This window comes from Coccinella septempunctata, chromosome 9 (genome assembly GCF_907165205.1).
Source record: "Coccinella septempunctata chromosome 9, icCocSept1.1, whole genome shotgun sequence".
Lineage (NCBI taxonomy): Eukaryota > Metazoa > Arthropoda > Insecta > Coleoptera > Coccinellidae > Coccinella > Coccinella septempunctata.
Window position 1 is genome coordinate 16,588,477 of NC_058197.1, and position 16,722 is coordinate 16,605,198.

At 37.2% G+C, this 16,722-nt stretch overlaps 2 protein-coding genes across 14 annotated transcripts in view; both read left to right on the plus strand.

The window, feature by feature from the left end:
* The window catches only part of LOC123320762, a 58,301-nt gene extending 45,048 nt beyond the window's left edge, over window positions 1–13,253 (plus strand). For 4 of the 13 annotated variants that reach the window (XM_044908171.1, XM_044908174.1, XM_044908172.1 and 1 more), the window contains 20 exons: window positions 1,145–1,270; window positions 1,443–1,490; window positions 1,798–1,884; window positions 3,117–3,200; window positions 4,032–4,139; window positions 4,457–4,549; window positions 4,664–4,794; window positions 4,854–4,951; window positions 5,153–5,224; window positions 5,433–5,589; window positions 6,692–6,965; window positions 7,023–7,215; window positions 9,530–9,639; window positions 9,807–9,983; window positions 10,364–10,526; window positions 10,586–10,737; window positions 10,801–10,934; window positions 10,992–11,073; window positions 12,719–12,849; window positions 12,906–13,253. In XM_044908171.1, coding sequence (XP_044764106.1) covers window positions 1,145–1,270; window positions 1,443–1,490; window positions 1,798–1,884; window positions 3,117–3,200; window positions 4,032–4,139; window positions 4,457–4,549; window positions 4,664–4,794; window positions 4,854–4,951; window positions 5,153–5,224; window positions 5,433–5,589; window positions 6,692–6,965; window positions 7,023–7,215; window positions 9,530–9,639; window positions 9,807–9,983; window positions 10,364–10,526; window positions 10,586–10,737; window positions 10,801–10,934; window positions 10,992–11,073; window positions 12,719–12,849; window positions 12,906–13,044 — 2,559 coding nt within the window. In that variant the 3' untranslated portion in view covers window positions 13,045–13,253. Of the gene's footprint in view, window positions 1–1,144; window positions 1,271–1,442; window positions 1,491–1,797; window positions 1,885–3,116; window positions 3,201–4,031; window positions 4,140–4,456; window positions 4,550–4,663; window positions 4,795–4,853; window positions 4,952–5,152; window positions 5,225–5,432; window positions 5,590–6,691; window positions 6,966–7,022; window positions 7,216–9,529; window positions 9,640–9,806; window positions 9,984–10,363; window positions 10,527–10,585; window positions 10,738–10,800; window positions 10,935–10,991; window positions 11,074–11,211; window positions 11,341–11,718; window positions 12,199–12,718; window positions 12,850–12,905 lie in introns of those variants that run through there. The other 9 variants (XM_044908180.1, XM_044908177.1, XM_044908178.1 and 6 more) reach the window with 9 other exon arrangements.
* Window positions 13,254–14,033: 780 nt separating this feature from the next.
* On the plus strand, window positions 14,034–16,017 carry LOC123320688. Its single transcript, XM_044908073.1, has 2 exons — window positions 14,034–14,240; window positions 14,288–16,017. Exons 1-2 carry the CDS (start codon window positions 14,166–14,168, stop codon window positions 14,639–14,641), a joined length of 429 nt encoding a protein of 142 aa, XP_044764008.1. The 5' UTR covers window positions 14,034–14,165; the 3' UTR covers window positions 14,642–16,017.
* Window positions 16,018–16,722: the final 705 nt, after the last annotated feature.

Here is a 16,722-nt window from a genome sequence, read left to right on the forward strand (position 1 = left end):
TGTTTAGACGTGGGGAGGTGAGAAAGAAAGAGTTACGAACGTGCTTGTCCTCGTTTATTGTTGCATTTTTGATGGCTGTGTTCTCGAATGGCGTGCTTGCTTGCTTGATGTTTTGATCTGCATCATTAACCATGAAATTGTGTCCCTCTTAGATGTTCGAGTATAAGCGGCAGTTCTGTGAGAATGACGGTTAAAACTTTGAATTGTTGAGGGGCAGAAACGAAAAAACCCCAGTATTAATTGTTCCATTCACTTCATATCCTTTTGTCTAACAATTTTTCGAAAATATTACCCTTATTTTAAAGTTTTACATGACAAAAACTGCGTGGTGCACTCCTCTTCGTAGAGTTGTCAAAATAGGACCTTTTTTACAAGTTCCTATCTTTGTCTGGGTCAAGGGATTATTCAGTTGCCACGTCAAGGCTCTCAAAATGGTAGAGAAAGCCCAAATCCCTCTTCCATAGAGAGGCTCTACATTGAACAGTCTTGTTCTTGAGCCTGAAGGTCCCAAATGGTTCGTGGTTGGCTCTGTGACTTCCATATGGACTGGTGCACCTCAGAGCAATATGTTCGCTCTTCAGAAAGAACTGGTGCATGGAGCAGGCAGAGCGCTAGAGAACATTCGGAAAGGATACTCATTCAAATACATATTTATGCTGGGCAACGCTGCAATCACTTTCTGATGTCAAGGTCAACCAGTAACTAGTAGAACTTTGTAGGAAAGCTCAGCATGAGCTGGCAAGCAGAGGAAATATGAGGCAGAAGGTAGTACATCTGTCATCTTTGTGAGATTTCCCGATAGGAAGTTTATCTTTGCCTAGAGCAGAACGAGTGATCTCAAGCAGTCAAAGCTTCGCATTTTGAAGCTTGAGATAAAAACTCCTGGCCCTTGGGGGAAACCAACTGATTCTGGTGATCAGTGCCCTTACTGAGAAGAGGACAATACACCTAAACCACCCCTGTTGACCCTAGGACCTTACTTTTTTCTGGGAGCTATAGAGCGTACAAGAAATCTTAAATAGCGATTCAAAAATTTGAAAATTACCAATTCTGCACAGCCTGCCGCTGGCTACTCGCCCATCTGATTTTACTGTGTACAATAAGTTCTCTTCAGTTTATCCTTCATTATTCTTTTCCCGTTTAGAGCACCCAAATAACGGAAACTTACGTGGAAACGACCACTGCGTTCGACTCTGACATGGCCGAAAAAGCGATGAAAAAGAAAAAAACCAAAAAATCGCGCAAGGAAGAAAAAGAAAACATTTCAGTTGTAAGTCATCAATTTGTGTCGCTTTTGTCGGTTTTCCGATTTTAATCAGTTTGTTTTATTATCATTATTTCTGATGTATGATATCGTTGTTTTTTTTTCCATCTTCTTCACACTAAAATTGATTCTTGCCTGGTTTTTCTTCCGTTTTTCTGATCACTAATCGTGTTTTTAGAATGAAACTAACCTGGATTCGTTTTATAACGTGAACGTTAAGAGTTTGGTAAGTTTCCAAGAATTTCAGAAGGGTGACGTTCGCTGAGAATCGCGTCGTAAAAATAAATCAAAACTTAGTCATTCCTTAATCATCTTGCATACATACACTTTTGACTTCTTGATTAAGTGGGTCGTGCACTGTTTAACGACGCCAAATGAAGTGCCAGCGCACAATCAACGCTCAGAGATAGGATGACATCATCTCAATTTATCGCAACGATTTTCATCGAACTGCACCCGCAATATCCTATCGCTATACATTTTTTTCGTTTTATTTATTTTGTTTTCTTTCTTTTTTCTGTTAACAAAACCAGTGTAGGAGTTTTGGAGATTTAACAAAAATCGATGATAAAAGTAGAAAATCGCATCCTAAAAAGGAATATTCACTAGAAAATAGGATGGTAAGAATTGAAATTGAAATAAGTAGAAGTTGATCTCATTCCCGAACCACACCTTTGTAGATAGAACCGGAAGAAACTTCGAAAATACTCTTTTAATTTTGTTTTCCTTATTTACGTTCAAAGTTTGAGTTTTCGAATTATCTTCTTGGATAAGTTCCTCCACGACATCCATAAGAATTCAACGAATACCCTCCTTCATACTCTGTACAGTTACCATTATCATTACTGTTATACCATTCATCATTCAGAGATGAAGTATGCAAGAACTAGATATCAAATCTTACTATAATTCCCCAGTAATGGAACTCATGAATAGTTCCACACTCTTAAAACACTTGGATCCAGCTCTTGTACATCAAAATCAGTTTGAAACTGCCTAAGTACCCTTGGTAGGCTCGGTGTAAACAATAAACTCACTCCTACTGATACCAATATCAGTCTCTCGCCAAATGATGTGACACACAGATTCCTCTAGTAGCCCCAGAAGGAAATTACGAATTGTGCAATAACAAACATACTCAAGTCGTTCATACTTGACCATCTAGGCCAGCAACTCATAAAAATCTATCTCGAAGGCATTAAATTGGTATAAGTTAGTTGGGACGCCCAGTATACTCGGCTCGAGTAGTCGTACGAAACGCCCACGAATCCTTCCGCGTTGTATATCGCTCCTTTGTCAGTTGTCAGGCCCGAGGATGCAAATAATAAATTTCTAAATCGTTTTCTAGATAACGCCGAGATTAAAACGGGGTCTACGCCATCAATATTGATGGGGGGAAAATGGTTTTATCCGTTTCGAAACGCCAAGAATCGGCGCAAAACAACCGTTGTTTATAAATAATTAATACGGCGTAAAAAACGGGTGAATTCCTTCTGATTCGATGACACGACGCTGCTATAAACTTATAAAAAACATCCTGGAGCTCTTTGTGTCGATATTACGTCTCAAAAAAAGCGCCTATCTACATAACCTACCAGACATGAAAAAATCATGTGATTCAGGCACTCATCCAGTTATTGCTATCATCAGCTGTCTTAAACAATGCGCTATTAGCAATTTGTTTTTCGTTTACAACAATTCCGCTTAGAGTCTTTCAAATTCAAACTGCCTACTCACCATTTCTTGCATACTTACATCGATCATAATCCTCATCATTGTCGTTTACCATTATTTTTGTACATCGCAGATTTTTCTTAACACGCATGTTTTTTCTTGTTTGTTTCGCTTCTAGCGTTCAAAATCTCTGAACTCCCTAACATCATCAAATCACAGACATATCGATAAGAGTCTGTCTGGAGTTTCTGTGAAGGCGTTGGTAAGAATATTTTTCAACTGGATTGGCCACACAAGTTCAACTGTTTTCACCTAGCTTTTATCTGTTCCTACTTTGCAGTTTCCGGTCTCAACGAACTTATCTGAAATAAAACTGCTGGTTAAATCGAAGACATTAACTGAAATATCACACAAAACTTTAGTTGTAATTATTTTATTAAAAATAGCGAAGCAGAGGCTCTTCGAGATTTCATATAAGTTGGTAGTAAACTGCTCGTCAAAAGAAGGATAGTGAATTATTCACTAGATCACAAAGAAATGATGTATTCACATTTAACAAGAAGAATAAAACATTACCACCAGGTAACCAGTTCCTGTTCAATTTCTTGTCAAACTATTGTTGTGCCTTTTCGAAAGGAGCGTGTGTACACAATGTTTCTCCTTAATACTCACTTTAACCTTGTACGCTTGTGCTCGCGGGCGAGTGGAACCCTTTTTGAAGAGCGTCTCTATGTTAGATTGACTTTATGAGGTCGTCTAAAGTACCTTTTGCATCCGGAGTACTTGGACTTGCCATTCGCTAGTGCTGAGAGGCACTAAATAGTTAAAAACGGTCTTCTACTGGTGTTGAGATGATGTGTATCTTGGTAAAACACCAATATACTAAACTTTTGACGAGCAGTTAGTTTGTAGTTTACTCTCTGTTCTTCCTCAAGCTTTCCGACAATTTTGGAAGCCGTTCGTGCTTGTACTTCTGTGGCCCATCTTGAACTGATGCATATCAAATTGCTGTGAGTTATTTTCGACGATGAATCTATTATTAACAGTATTCTTTGCATGTTGTTGCATGGTTGCATTTTCATTAACATAATAGAAAGAGAAATTTTACTCGAGCTCTCATCATGGCCAAGAAAAAACACATGATTACACGAGGTCCAAACTTAGTTTATTATGTAGCAGTAGTCAAAACCTAGCTCCAGTGGTAAGTTCTTCATTAGTTTGTGAATTAACAGCACACAGTACGAATGGAAATATATCGCTCAACAACATTTTAGCTTCGTTTTTGACAAAGTAACATAAAGGGGCATTTCTGTTCAGTTAGCTCAAGTAGATTAGAAATGGGAACTTGTTAGAATTTACTCAAATTCAAACCTTCAACGCAAGAAGCATCTAATTCGAGTTTCAAGAGATATATTTCCAATAGCACCTCCCACTTTTGTCTATTTTTCCGCACCCTATAACCCCATACTCAACCTGAAAGATACAATCTACAACGTTTCCTTTTCTTCTTCGTTTTAGAAATCGAGTTTCAGCAAATTCGACGCTCTACAGAAGAAGAACGTTTTGCACATAAGAAGCAGCGATTCCACCAAAGCTCAGGAAAAATTCAACGTAAGTCTTAGAACCACAAATACTTATTTCTCTGATTTGTCATACGAGACGTTTATCGCATAGGAAAAATTCGAGATATCACGGCGCTAAATCAAAAGATCTCCTCATTTTTAGGGAACGGCTATCGACGCAACACTCTGTAAGTGCTGTGGCAAACAAGCGTTTCAAATGGAACAGATCAAGGCGGAGAAGGCGGTCTGGCACAAGAACTGCTTCAGGTGCCACGAATGCAACAAACAGCTGAAGTGAGTTCCGTTGGGATTTTTAAAGAACGAATAATCACTCGTTTATATCTCGATTTCAGCGTTGACACTTATGAAAGTCACGAAGGAACATTATACTGTAAACCCCATTTCAAGGCACTTTTTGTCCCAAAGGCTGTGGACGACACGGATGAACCACGTAAGTTTTTCTTAATTGGGCCTAGAATAGTAGGGAACATTTGGATCACTATAAATACAGTTAATTGTTGAAGTGTGTGATGGTGTATGTAGATCAGATGGCCAAAATAGGTAGCACTCTGAGACTCTTTTACTTTTAGAATATGTGACTCTTCAACGTCAACCTGTTACAAGTTATCACTTGAATATACCTTTTTTGCAGCTAAACAGAGAAAAACAGAAGTAATAATACGTGAAAATCAGCCTGTAGAATTACCTCCAGACGTAGTTAGAGGTTTGATAATCAGAAAATTAGTGTGCTTTTCTTGCTACCCCTTTGCACCTTAACATTTCGGACTTGAAACGTCCACTTGGTTTGAATTAACACAAAATGTGTAACTTTCGATTCAATTTGAACCGTTTGAAAACATCGAAAATTAACCTCGTGTTGTTTGCCCCTCTTGAGTGAAAATATCCTTGAAATCGATATTTTTTTTCTGTAGCGAGCGATAAACCAGATCTGGGTCTCGAAGAACTGCAGAGCCTCAATGTCAAAGAACGTTTCCAAGTCTTCGAACAGCACCAAACATCAGACAATACGATAGAACGTACCCAAGTTAACGTTAAGAGATCTCCTTCCATACTATCTAAGTTAGCCAAGTAAGTAATCGAATAAATTTTAAAAAAAAACTGAATTACACGATTTACACAGAGCTAAAATCTCAAGGAAGATGATAGTTTTCGATGCCATGGAAGAATATAGGATATAATCCCTATAATTTGACTTGGTCTACAGGGTGAGTCCTTGACTCGTACAAATATTTCAACCCTAGATTCTTGAGGTCAAAATAAACACTTTTTTCCTTTACCATTTCTTCCGAATCGGCTCGGTTTGAAAGATATTGGCTGTTGAAAAACCATAAAAAAAATATTTTTAGTTCTATCTCACAAACGGTTCTATAGAATGAAATGAATGAAATGTTTTTGATTCATTTGATGAATGTTTTTCGAACACAAGATATCACCCACGTCTTTCAGTTTGCTCATTACGACCATTTCGTACCATAAAAATACCAAAAATTCAAAGAACCCAACTCTTGAAACTAAGTTGCACGCTATCTGATGAATATAGTTTTGTAAACTAAAAGTATTCTTCATATTTTCTCGTATAATGCGCCGTTTTCGAGTTATTTAATGTTCAAAAATTAAAAAATATCTGGGAAATTTGAAAAATTGAGTACTTTGGCTGAATGCAACTCTGTTTAAAAGATCTGTATTGTAACAGATTTAGCTAATTATTCTGAAGGTAATTTTGATTTTCCAAGGGTGACACAGCTCTTTATGAAAACTTAAAATGGCTATATCTTTTTATCAGGGCCAAATCGGAAAATATTGTATCGAAAAAATTGTTTCTTTTGATCTCAAGAATCTATTGTTAAACTATTTGCACGAGTCAAGGATTGACCCTGTGTAAATGCTTTGAATGTTCTGGGAATTATCATTACTCCCTCTAGACAATCAGAAGTTGAGTTTATTGCTACCGAATAATTAATTTTACCATCGTCCACCTGAAGATGCTACAGTGATAGCGAAACACGTGTAGTGGAAATCATGTAATTCGGTTTTTTTATTTTAATTATGGATTCTTATCAAGCCACATCCATTTAAAAATCAACGAACTCTCATCGGTCCAGATAAATATTTATCCAAGATTTCTGTGGATTAGAAAATAGCAACGTTCTTAAAACTATTCTTCTTTCAGATTTCAGTCCAAAGGGATGGACATAGGGGTGACCGACGAATCCCTGAACGGTATACCCATCGAGGAAAGCTCATCTGAAGAGGAAGAGGATATACCGGACGGAGAAGACGCGGAACTGGTGAGAGCGAAGAGGGTCCAAAAGGAGAAACCTTTCCATTTCACCGGAATGTCGGACGTGAAGAACAAGTTCGAACACGGCGAATCTAACGGGAGAGACGAGAGGAGGGAGGAGAGAAAACAGGAAATACAGTCGATTAGGAATAAATTGTTCATGGTGAGAGATATACGCTAGGCGATGATGAAAAATTGTTCAACGACCGGGTCTTTCCAGGGTAAACAGGGTAAAATGAAGGAGGCGTATCAGGAGGCCGTCATGAAGTCCGAATCCACTGTTAATATGAAGAAGGAGGAGATCAAAGTTTGTGATACTAAGACGATAAAGGAGAGGTTCGAGAAGGGCGAGATCGTTCAGGAGGGCGTCAGGGAGGGCAAGGATGAAGAGGAGCAAGAGGTGTACGAGAGTGGTAAGTGAATATCTCGAGAATATTGTTGGATGTTTCGTTTCGTTTTATAAGAGATGCCGTGGATGATGAATTGTGTTGTTATCCTTCTCCCATGAGGATATTGAACCAACTGGACTCAAAGCTCTTGGCAAAATCATCTAGGATTTCGAAACGCCCTTTGCAACGGTCATAGTTGGCCGTCCTAGTGCAATAAGTTTCGTAACGTGGTTCACTGATGGATCAAAATCAGAAAGGGACACTGGCATTGACGTATATGGACCTAAACTGAGCGTCTCTAAAGCCCTGGGAAGTGAACCCTCTATTTTACAGACCGAGACACTGGCTGTTTACGTATGCTCTCAGGAGTATTTTAAAAAGAACCTCAAAGGGGCGCATATCTATATCACCACGCTGAGATCCCTGGAATCACGCTGCCAGAGATCTCTGCTGACATGGGAGTTCCATAATACCATAAAGCAACTGGCCAGAGGCAAAAAAGTGACTCAACTTTGGGTACCAGGGCATTGTGGTGTTGAAGAAAATGAGAAAGCCGATGAACTTGCAAAAAGAGCATCAAAGTTAACACCTGCTGGACCTGAGCCTTTCTGTAGGCTTGGAAAAGACCAATATAAGGCTACGGTCCAACAATGAGAGTTGAACAACAGAATAACCCTCTGTAGATACACTCCTGGGCTTTGTCAGTCGAAGAAATTCGTGATGATTTCACCGACCTTCACCAGAAATCTGCTGTAGCTGTCACGATCTGAGCTTCGGGTGATGGTGGGACTGCTGACAGGGCACTGTCGGTACAAATATCACTTGTACCGTATGGGAAAGTCAGCAGATGATATCTGAGGCTCTGTGGATCAGAAGCAGACACAGCTGAACACATGGTATGCAAGTTTCCAGAGCTTCAGCTGGCCTAAGAACCACTTATATGGGGATACCGGTCCTGGATACTCACGAAGTAACAGCCAAGGCCCCTAAGGATGTTGTCGGTTTTACTTACTATTAAAAATAAGTCGTCAGGAACTCCTATACATTCGTAGCCAAGCTCCGTGGGCCTGTAGAGCAGTTCATCCACTACTGGGCTCCATAGAAGGGGAGATATTACTCCCCTTCCATTTGATAATGGTTTGGTCCACTTTTTATTGGTGCCTCTTTGATCGAAGGTTTCAATTAGAAGTCTTCTGTCACCTGTGAAATGAGGTGGTTTATTACTGATCATCATCATCATTGCTGTATCCCGTTACCGGGAATAAATCTACAAAAAGGCAAAAGAGGAAGAAAAAAAAGAATAAAGGTGCGAATAGACTTATAATTTTTTAGGGCTAATTGCGACTGTGTGCCCTCCTGTGACTGAAGAGACCCAACCGTGACCTACAGATCTTTCTACACTCCGGGCATGGATTGTCACCAACCAGATCTGGCCGCCGCTGTATTCTTCTCGAGTCTCCATAAAAACTGTGGACCAAAGACCTCCACTGTGATCTGTCCAACGCTAGTTGTTCCCAGTTATGATTGGCATTAACTGATTTTAGGGATTGATGCAGTAAATCTTTAAACCGCTTATACTGGTCTCATGGTTTCCGAGCTCCCTCTGTGAATTCGCCATGCAGAGCTATTTTGGGGAGTCTTGTGTCTCGCATCCTCAGAATGTGGCCGCTCCATCTGAGTCGGGCCCTCGTTACTTGAGTCTCAATTGTTGTACAACTCGCGCGTTGCAAGACTTTTGCATTCGAAACTTAGTGGAACCATCTGATGTGCATTATTTGTCTTAGATGACGTTGTTGCGTTTGTTCAAGCTGTTCAATATGTCGCCTGTAGGGCGTCCAGCTTTCGCTTCCGTAAAGAAGCGTTGGGAGGACCACTGCTTTGTAACCAGCTGTTTTGGTCTTCAGATTGAGGTCTTGATTTTGAAACACTCTGGCCTTTAGCTTCCAGAATGCCCGTGATTCCGAATTGATACGGTTTTGTATTTCCGTGTCTAGGTTAGCACTAGTATTTATGAAGCTTTCCAAGTATTTGAACTGCTCGACCTGTTCTAGAGTTTCATTGTCCAGGCTGATATCTGTTTGAAGGCTTTCTGGCGGACTTACCAGGATTTTGGTCTTGTCAACATTGAGTCTAAGGCCTAAAGCTTTGTATATATGTTTATAGGTGTCCAACATTATCTGTAGATCCTCTGAGTTGCTAGCGATAAGTGCGCAGTCGTCTGCATATTGATTACTGATCAGGAAATATGGATCTTTCAAGATAATCTCAGTGTGAATGCCCTTTTTTCATGAGAAATTTGTTAACACTTTGGGTATTCTACAATGAAATTTTTTTTCAGAGATTAGCAAAAAGTCAAGGTCTCTCTTCCTCCAACTAGACGCTAACGCATCGAAAGCTCCCCAACTATCGGCGGTAACCCCCAAGCTCGAAGTCAGAAAAGCGAGAGAGGTAAGTGTATAGTGTAGACCTTCCCTCAAACCTATACAGGATTGACCCCCTCTACATCCACCCCCAAACCTCACTCACCGAAACCACCACCACCCAGTAGTAGTTACCAAGTTTGATTTTACCACCCCCGATTTCAACTCTCTGCTTTCTCTCTCTGTCACCTTTAGGCCTTTATACTGAAGTCCGCCTCTCAGGACACTGTCAAGTGTACAGAACAGATAGACGACGTTACCGTGGAAACGGCCGACATACAGCAGAGGTTTAAATTTTTCGAGACCTACAGAGAGCCGGAGAAAGAGAGAAAACAGTTCAGGATCACGCCCCCCAGAGAGGGGCAAGTCAAGGTTGATAAAAAAAATAATCATCGGTGTTTTTGTTGAACTGCTTGGTGTTTGAGAATCTAATATCTAACCTTCAAACAATTGGACGAATCCATTTTTCGCCCTTAATTCACTAGCCCGAGCTTCGTAGAGATGGTATCCTCAACGAAAAAAAAAAAAAAAAGAACGAAACACGAATAGCACTACGACATTGAATTCAAGAAAACGAACACAGTTAACCTTACACTAACCCTAAATATTTCTTCTACACGATCAATAGATGTTTGAGCCTTTCCCTTTGAGTTTTCAACATTTTTCACTCATCATCATCATCTTTGCTTATGCTATTTTGAATCAGTCAGCGTCTGCATCTGCTCCCTTCATCTCTTCCCTTTGTTTTGTAGGGTTCCACTCCGGAAAGGGAATTATACCACGATCCAGACATAGTGAGAGCAGACGAAGTGATCGAGGATTCTGTCATAGCCAAGGAAACGCACACAGCTACGAAAATGTTGAACAAATTCAGACAAATGGAGGAAAACATGTCGAAGGAGCCACAACCTCAAGGTGACACATATTTCCAGCACTAAACGATTGATAATTCTGACATTATTTTTTAAATTCAGGCCTTAAACCCTTAAAAAGGTTCACACCCCCGCCAGAACCAGCCAGGGAAGACAGATCGAGTGAAGAAGAAGGCTCGGAAAGTGAGGAGGAGGAGGAAGACGAATTGGACCAAATTCACTCTCAAAAACTAGAAGACGAGGATCTCATCGAGGTGAAATATACTGCCTGATTTTTCCACAGTCGAATTTTTCATAAAAATCGTTTTTTCCCCAAGGCAAAAAAGGCTGCCCGTGCCAAACAGCTGAAGGCCAAGTTCGAGAGGTGGGAAGCGAAAGAAATCAAAAAAGAACAGACCAGCTCCATAACCATCAATGAAGACGAACAATCACAAATTGAGTCGACAAAATTGTAAGTTATACCATCTATTCACAATCGACTCCTTGCTTAATCATTTAATTTCTTCAGATTGAGGGAAAGATTCGAATCGATGAGGGAATCTCACACGGAAACAAATAAACAGCCAAAAATAAAAGTTAACAGATTTGTGGTAAGTATTTATCTATATTTTACGGGTACTACAATATTTTGTGCATGATTCGCTTATTCAAGAGTTTTTCGGTTTTTTTTTTTTAAAGTGGGCTATGTGAACCTATTGAGCAATTATTAACTGTGAAATTTCTTCTAGTTGAGAGACGATGAATTAAATTATTCAGTTAAAAGAATGAGGGAAATTTTTCAAAACCTACAAGCTGCCTCCTTTTGAACTAATACTTGTGAATTGTACTACAATAATACAATAAAATACTTCAAGGTCCTCCTTGTTTTTATAAGATAGTTTTGTCGACTGTAACAATAAGGCTTTTTTTTTAATCGAAAGGGAATTAACAATGCTTCCTTATAGCTTTCATAAAATATTTTGAAGTAAATGGGAAATTGCACAAAAATATTCAAAATTAATATGTTTATTTAATGAATATTTTACATTCACCCTATGATTAATTTTGTTGTTTGTAATTCTTTTGCTGTATCGTATTTTAAGTTGATTTCGTTTGGTATTTTTCTTGCATTTTTGTTGTTTTGTTGCGTATACTAATTCACTTAACAGAAATTGCATGGATAACCCCAGTTTGGCAAAATGATTGTTGGGCACTGAACTTATGAAGAGAAACTGAAACCGCTTTTTTGTCCACAGTGAAAAAATTAGTAAATTTTTTATGGACTCCAATCTACCCCCACGAATCGTCAACAAGTTTGAGATTCGAAACATCTTCGGCACCAAAAATTATTTTTTTTTAGACTAACAAACACTTTAAAATATTGAATGTCGATATTTTCAATGTGAATTTGTAATGTTTTTTGTTTTTACCCCCAACAAAAATATGTGTTATATCTCTAACTGTTATTTTTCGAAAGAATTTGTTGTATATTAGAGTCGATTTTATATGTATTAATGTTTACGTCTATCTTATTTCGAATATAATGTTCTTAGAAATTTTATATATGTCAATTTTTAGGATGTTTTTGAATCCGTAAGAGTTTTACTGACAGTTGTCTTCTTTGATTAGAATTTATATTTATGAAATAATTTTTAGGACAATATTATATATTATGATATTAAGTTATTGTGCCAATTTTACAATTTATTTAAGAGTGCAATAAACCTGTACGCATACTTGTGAAGTTTTTCATTGCAAACAACAAAAATGAGGAAAAATCCCGACGTGGTAAAATAAAAAAAATATATACAACCTAAAGTTGTGCAAAAGGGTTCGATAGTTTAATTCACAACATAAGGAGTTTTTGTAGAAGAACTGTTATTAATTTTTTCTGCCTGCTAATCATTGAGAGAATCTCTCATTCGTTCTAATCAAACAACGTATATATCCAGTTTAATTGGATTCAGATAATAATAATAAGAGTTTTAATATTCCAAACATGTATTCACAGAAGTATTTGTAAGTTAGCAACGACACAATTTTACCGTTTTTCAGGCAAGTTTCTGAATATTCTCACAGTATCAAATATCTGAATGTCCATTTTTCTTGGGATTCCAGAAGTCTCTGACTTGGATTTCTCACCATAATCCATTTATGTGTGATAAATTTTAAATGAGGGATTTCGGCAATATAATCCAAAATTTACAGCTAGTTTTTTAAATATCAATAAAGCAACTGTTTTTCTTTCCCAAAAAGGAATTATCCAACATCATGGAATATTGCGAGGGGTGTGAGAAGAGGGTATATCCACTGGAGAAGATTTCAGTACACGGCAGGCTTTTTCACAAATCTTGCTTTAAATGCAAAGAGTGCAATAGCATCTTGAGGTACATTGAAGTCCTTCAAAATTTCTTTGCATAACTCTAAAAAAATCATTTTTCAGAATGGATTCTTACACCTACAACCAAGGTAGGTTGTATTGTACTCCCCATTTCAAGAGGTTGTTCATCACGAAGGGAAACTACGATTCCGCATTCGGTTTCGAGGGGCACAAAGAAAAATGGAACTCCGCAGTAGCATAAGAGACGATTCTTCATATATATATGTGATAATATATAATATAACTTGCGTTATTACAAATACCGTAGCCTTATATTTGTACTTACTTGCCTATTCTTAAGTTTACACGTATCATCCATTTATTTTCTCATGGAAAAATATTTTATTTATATTATATTACCTTTTATTGTGATTTTATATTTTTAAATAAAATAAATTCATTTGAAAACAACGAACGTATTGTTGAATCTGAAGAATTTTCTCAACTCACCGTCAGACCTTTCCAACTCTTGAAATTGCCTCGAGAACCTCGAATGATGGTTCAACTCATTTATCAGGTGCTCCTCTTCCATTTTAGAGCCTAATTGAAAGGGTTTTTCAAATATTCACCTCATATATCTGATCTGAAACACATCCAGCACTTCAGAATGTCGTCCTTATACGGTTTTGAAGGTATTTCAATTACCACGTAATATTCTATATATTTATGTGTTGATAGATTTGAGATTTGTGTGATTTAACTCACCTAATCTAATGTGTTTCAGCTATTTCAACTGAAAATTGCAAAACATCTCTGGGTTTCTTTCCTGTCGATTCTTTGCATTTCAGGACGATTGTCATGTCTCCTGTTACAAAGTAATTCCATGTACACCTCAATTCACTTCAATTTAGATCGAAAGTATCCACTGTCTTCATTAAATTTCTACATTTTCCCAATTTTTTTTTAATAATCCGTTAGAAATGTTGCAATCTGCGCGAAGCTAGGTTGCGCAGGTTCGTTATTTTAAAAATATTCAATTTTTGAATAAATCTCGATGAATCTAACGAATTTTTTCAATATCTTGGAAGTGTTGGCTTTGGAAAAGTTATGGAAGTTATGAAGAGTTAATTTTTCACATCTATAGTATGAGAAAACTACGTTCGAATATTGATTAGGTATTTAATTATTAAAAATTTCTTTAAATGGACTCGGAATGCGCTTAGTTCGCGAAGTATCCGCTGTGGCGCTGCAGTAGCTATTTTGACAGGTGGGTAACCTAATTTTTAAAGGTCATCTTCGATCGGCTTTTTTGTTGTTTGAATTGATTTGCTTTCACCTCAATGATTTGATTATCGCCTCAAATTCCTCATTTCGAATTAAAAAATGCATACTAATTTTTCCCCAGGCATGAATGAGGATCTAATTATCGAAAGATCGATGGAAAACATAGCTGAGAGGGTAAGTAAAACGATCCCAAATCGTCGCGATCTACATGTAAATTTTAGATGAAAAGAACCGACGAAAAGATGGACGTACTTGCGGAACGAGTAACTAACATAGAAAGCGACATATTCTCTGAGGAAGGTGAAACAATCCAGGTCAACAGCCTTCTGAAGTCAGTGAACGAAGTGAAGGAGAATTATCAGTCCCTTCGTAAGGAACTGATGGAAGTGCAAGATCTGCAGAAACAGCTGAGCTCCTCACTCCAAGTTCAACTTAGGATGATGCAGTCGAAGTTTAACACTCTCAAAGAAAAAGTTATTGCCGGCAATGTCAGTAGTAGGGGGTTGTCTAGATCCCAATCTATATCGTCAAGTCATACAAGGCAAGAGTACATTGGATTTGAAAATGTCGACTAGATCATGCTGAATTATTGAAATATGGAGATCTTTCATCAAGAGCAAATTATGTTTTCATTTATTTGAAATGAATGAATACTAGATTTTACCTTGATTCTTCACTTTGCCACTTTGGATTAATTTTCAAAAGAGCACTTAAATATTACTTAACTTTTTTTGTTTGGTATGATTTAAGTATATCTACAGAATGTGTGGTTCCCAACTTTTGGGAAAGAACGGATACAATTTGCTGCAGGTCATGAGGGATTTTCCTCGCCATTATATAATCAAAGTTTAATTCTTTAGCACCATCGTCTTTTAGGCTTAACTGCAATATATTAATGTCGTGCATGGTAACATATCTTGCCAATTGTTTAGACTTGATGTGGTAAAGTATAAGACAGATATCAACTATATACAAAACCCATATACTTGCATGTCCTAGTGAAAAGTAATGTCAATTATTAGATGTGTATAACCCATCTTTATAGACATAGGTGATATTTTTGTGATTTTTCCAATGTATATTTATACAATGACAGCTTTTTCGTTGAATATTGCAACAGGTGGATTTTACCAATTATTGATGTTTGAAATTTTTCGATTTAAATATTGATGAATGTGATTGGATGTGCTAAAATTGTAAAGAAAAGACAGGGTATGAGGTTGGTTAGGGAAAGTAGATATTTGTTGGATAGAACGTTCACATTTTGAGAGTATAAAATGATCACATTTAAAATAACTTATTTCCCTTCATCGGTATATTTTCAAATATTTAGCAATTAGGGACCAATCCTCTCAATTATCTCCCCCCATTGTTATTGTTTCTTCCTCGAACTTTTCCCTTGAAAATATTTTCAAATACTTTGTTTGTGTTATTGCAACTCGTAAATTTCATGCGGGGAGAAATCACCAAAGCAATTGAACCACCCTTCTATATTCCTATGTAGATTTTTACCAACTTTTCATCAAGAAGGAAGCATCTTTGCTTGAAGGGGAAACTTGAAATAATAATTTTTCCTGTTGCACTTTTTTGAAGATTTTAGACGTTGTTTAATGTTGTTTGTACCTGAATTTCGATGTATTTTGAGAACCTGTTATATTTATAGGACATATGCCTTAATGATGAGTGTTTATTTCCACTCGATTCTATTTGGAAATGAAAAAAAAATTGACTCCGGTTGCAGATAAGTCATTATTTGTGTTTTCCGCAATTTTCAGGGAAATTTTTCCATTAATTCTCCTCCTAAGAATTGAAATACAAGCACAATAATAACACTACCTTCTAGTGAATTCGAACATTTCATACAATTTTTAAGCACGAAAATTACACATATTAAAGTATTGCTCAAAGTACTACATTATTATTGTTGTTAAATAAATATATTCAAGCAGTATATTTTGCATTTTTTCTCGTTATGCTGCAGCTGCTGTTGTTTCAGCAGCCACTGTGGTGGTTTCTGTAGCAGCATCATTAGTTGGTGCCGATGAACTTGATGACCCTTGATTCCTAACATCGATACCATTTTGGGGAGCTAAAATTCCAAAATTATTGTACGAAATCGAGATATCAGATCAAATTTTTACCATTTGGTCTCAAAATTATGATCCAGAAACAGGGATTGTGTTTCTTATGAGAAACTGCCATTGAATTCTGAAAATCGATAAAGGAATAATTATAAAATGATAAAATATTGAAGTGTACTTACGGTTATGGTAGTTAACGAAGAAATCATCAAAATAAAGAGAAGATTAAGCTTCATTTTTGCACTCCAGAGGATTTATATTGGACCTCAACACCTCTTGAACTGATTCATTGCAATCAACTAGACAAATAAAATTTAGAATTTCCGCATGAGCGATTTTAGATGGAATGGAGAATTGAACTCAAGGCTGTAATAACAGCGCCAAAATGATGATGAATTATCCATGAAAGGGAGAACACAATGGATTGAAAATAATAAGCTCATATCCTCTGGGAAATCAGATCGAAATAATGCAATTATGTTCATGAAAATTGAGGTTGAAAATCCGATGCGTTAATTATTTAATCCTATAATTAAAGATTCTTGATACAATCAAAACTTATCCTTGTCGATTAT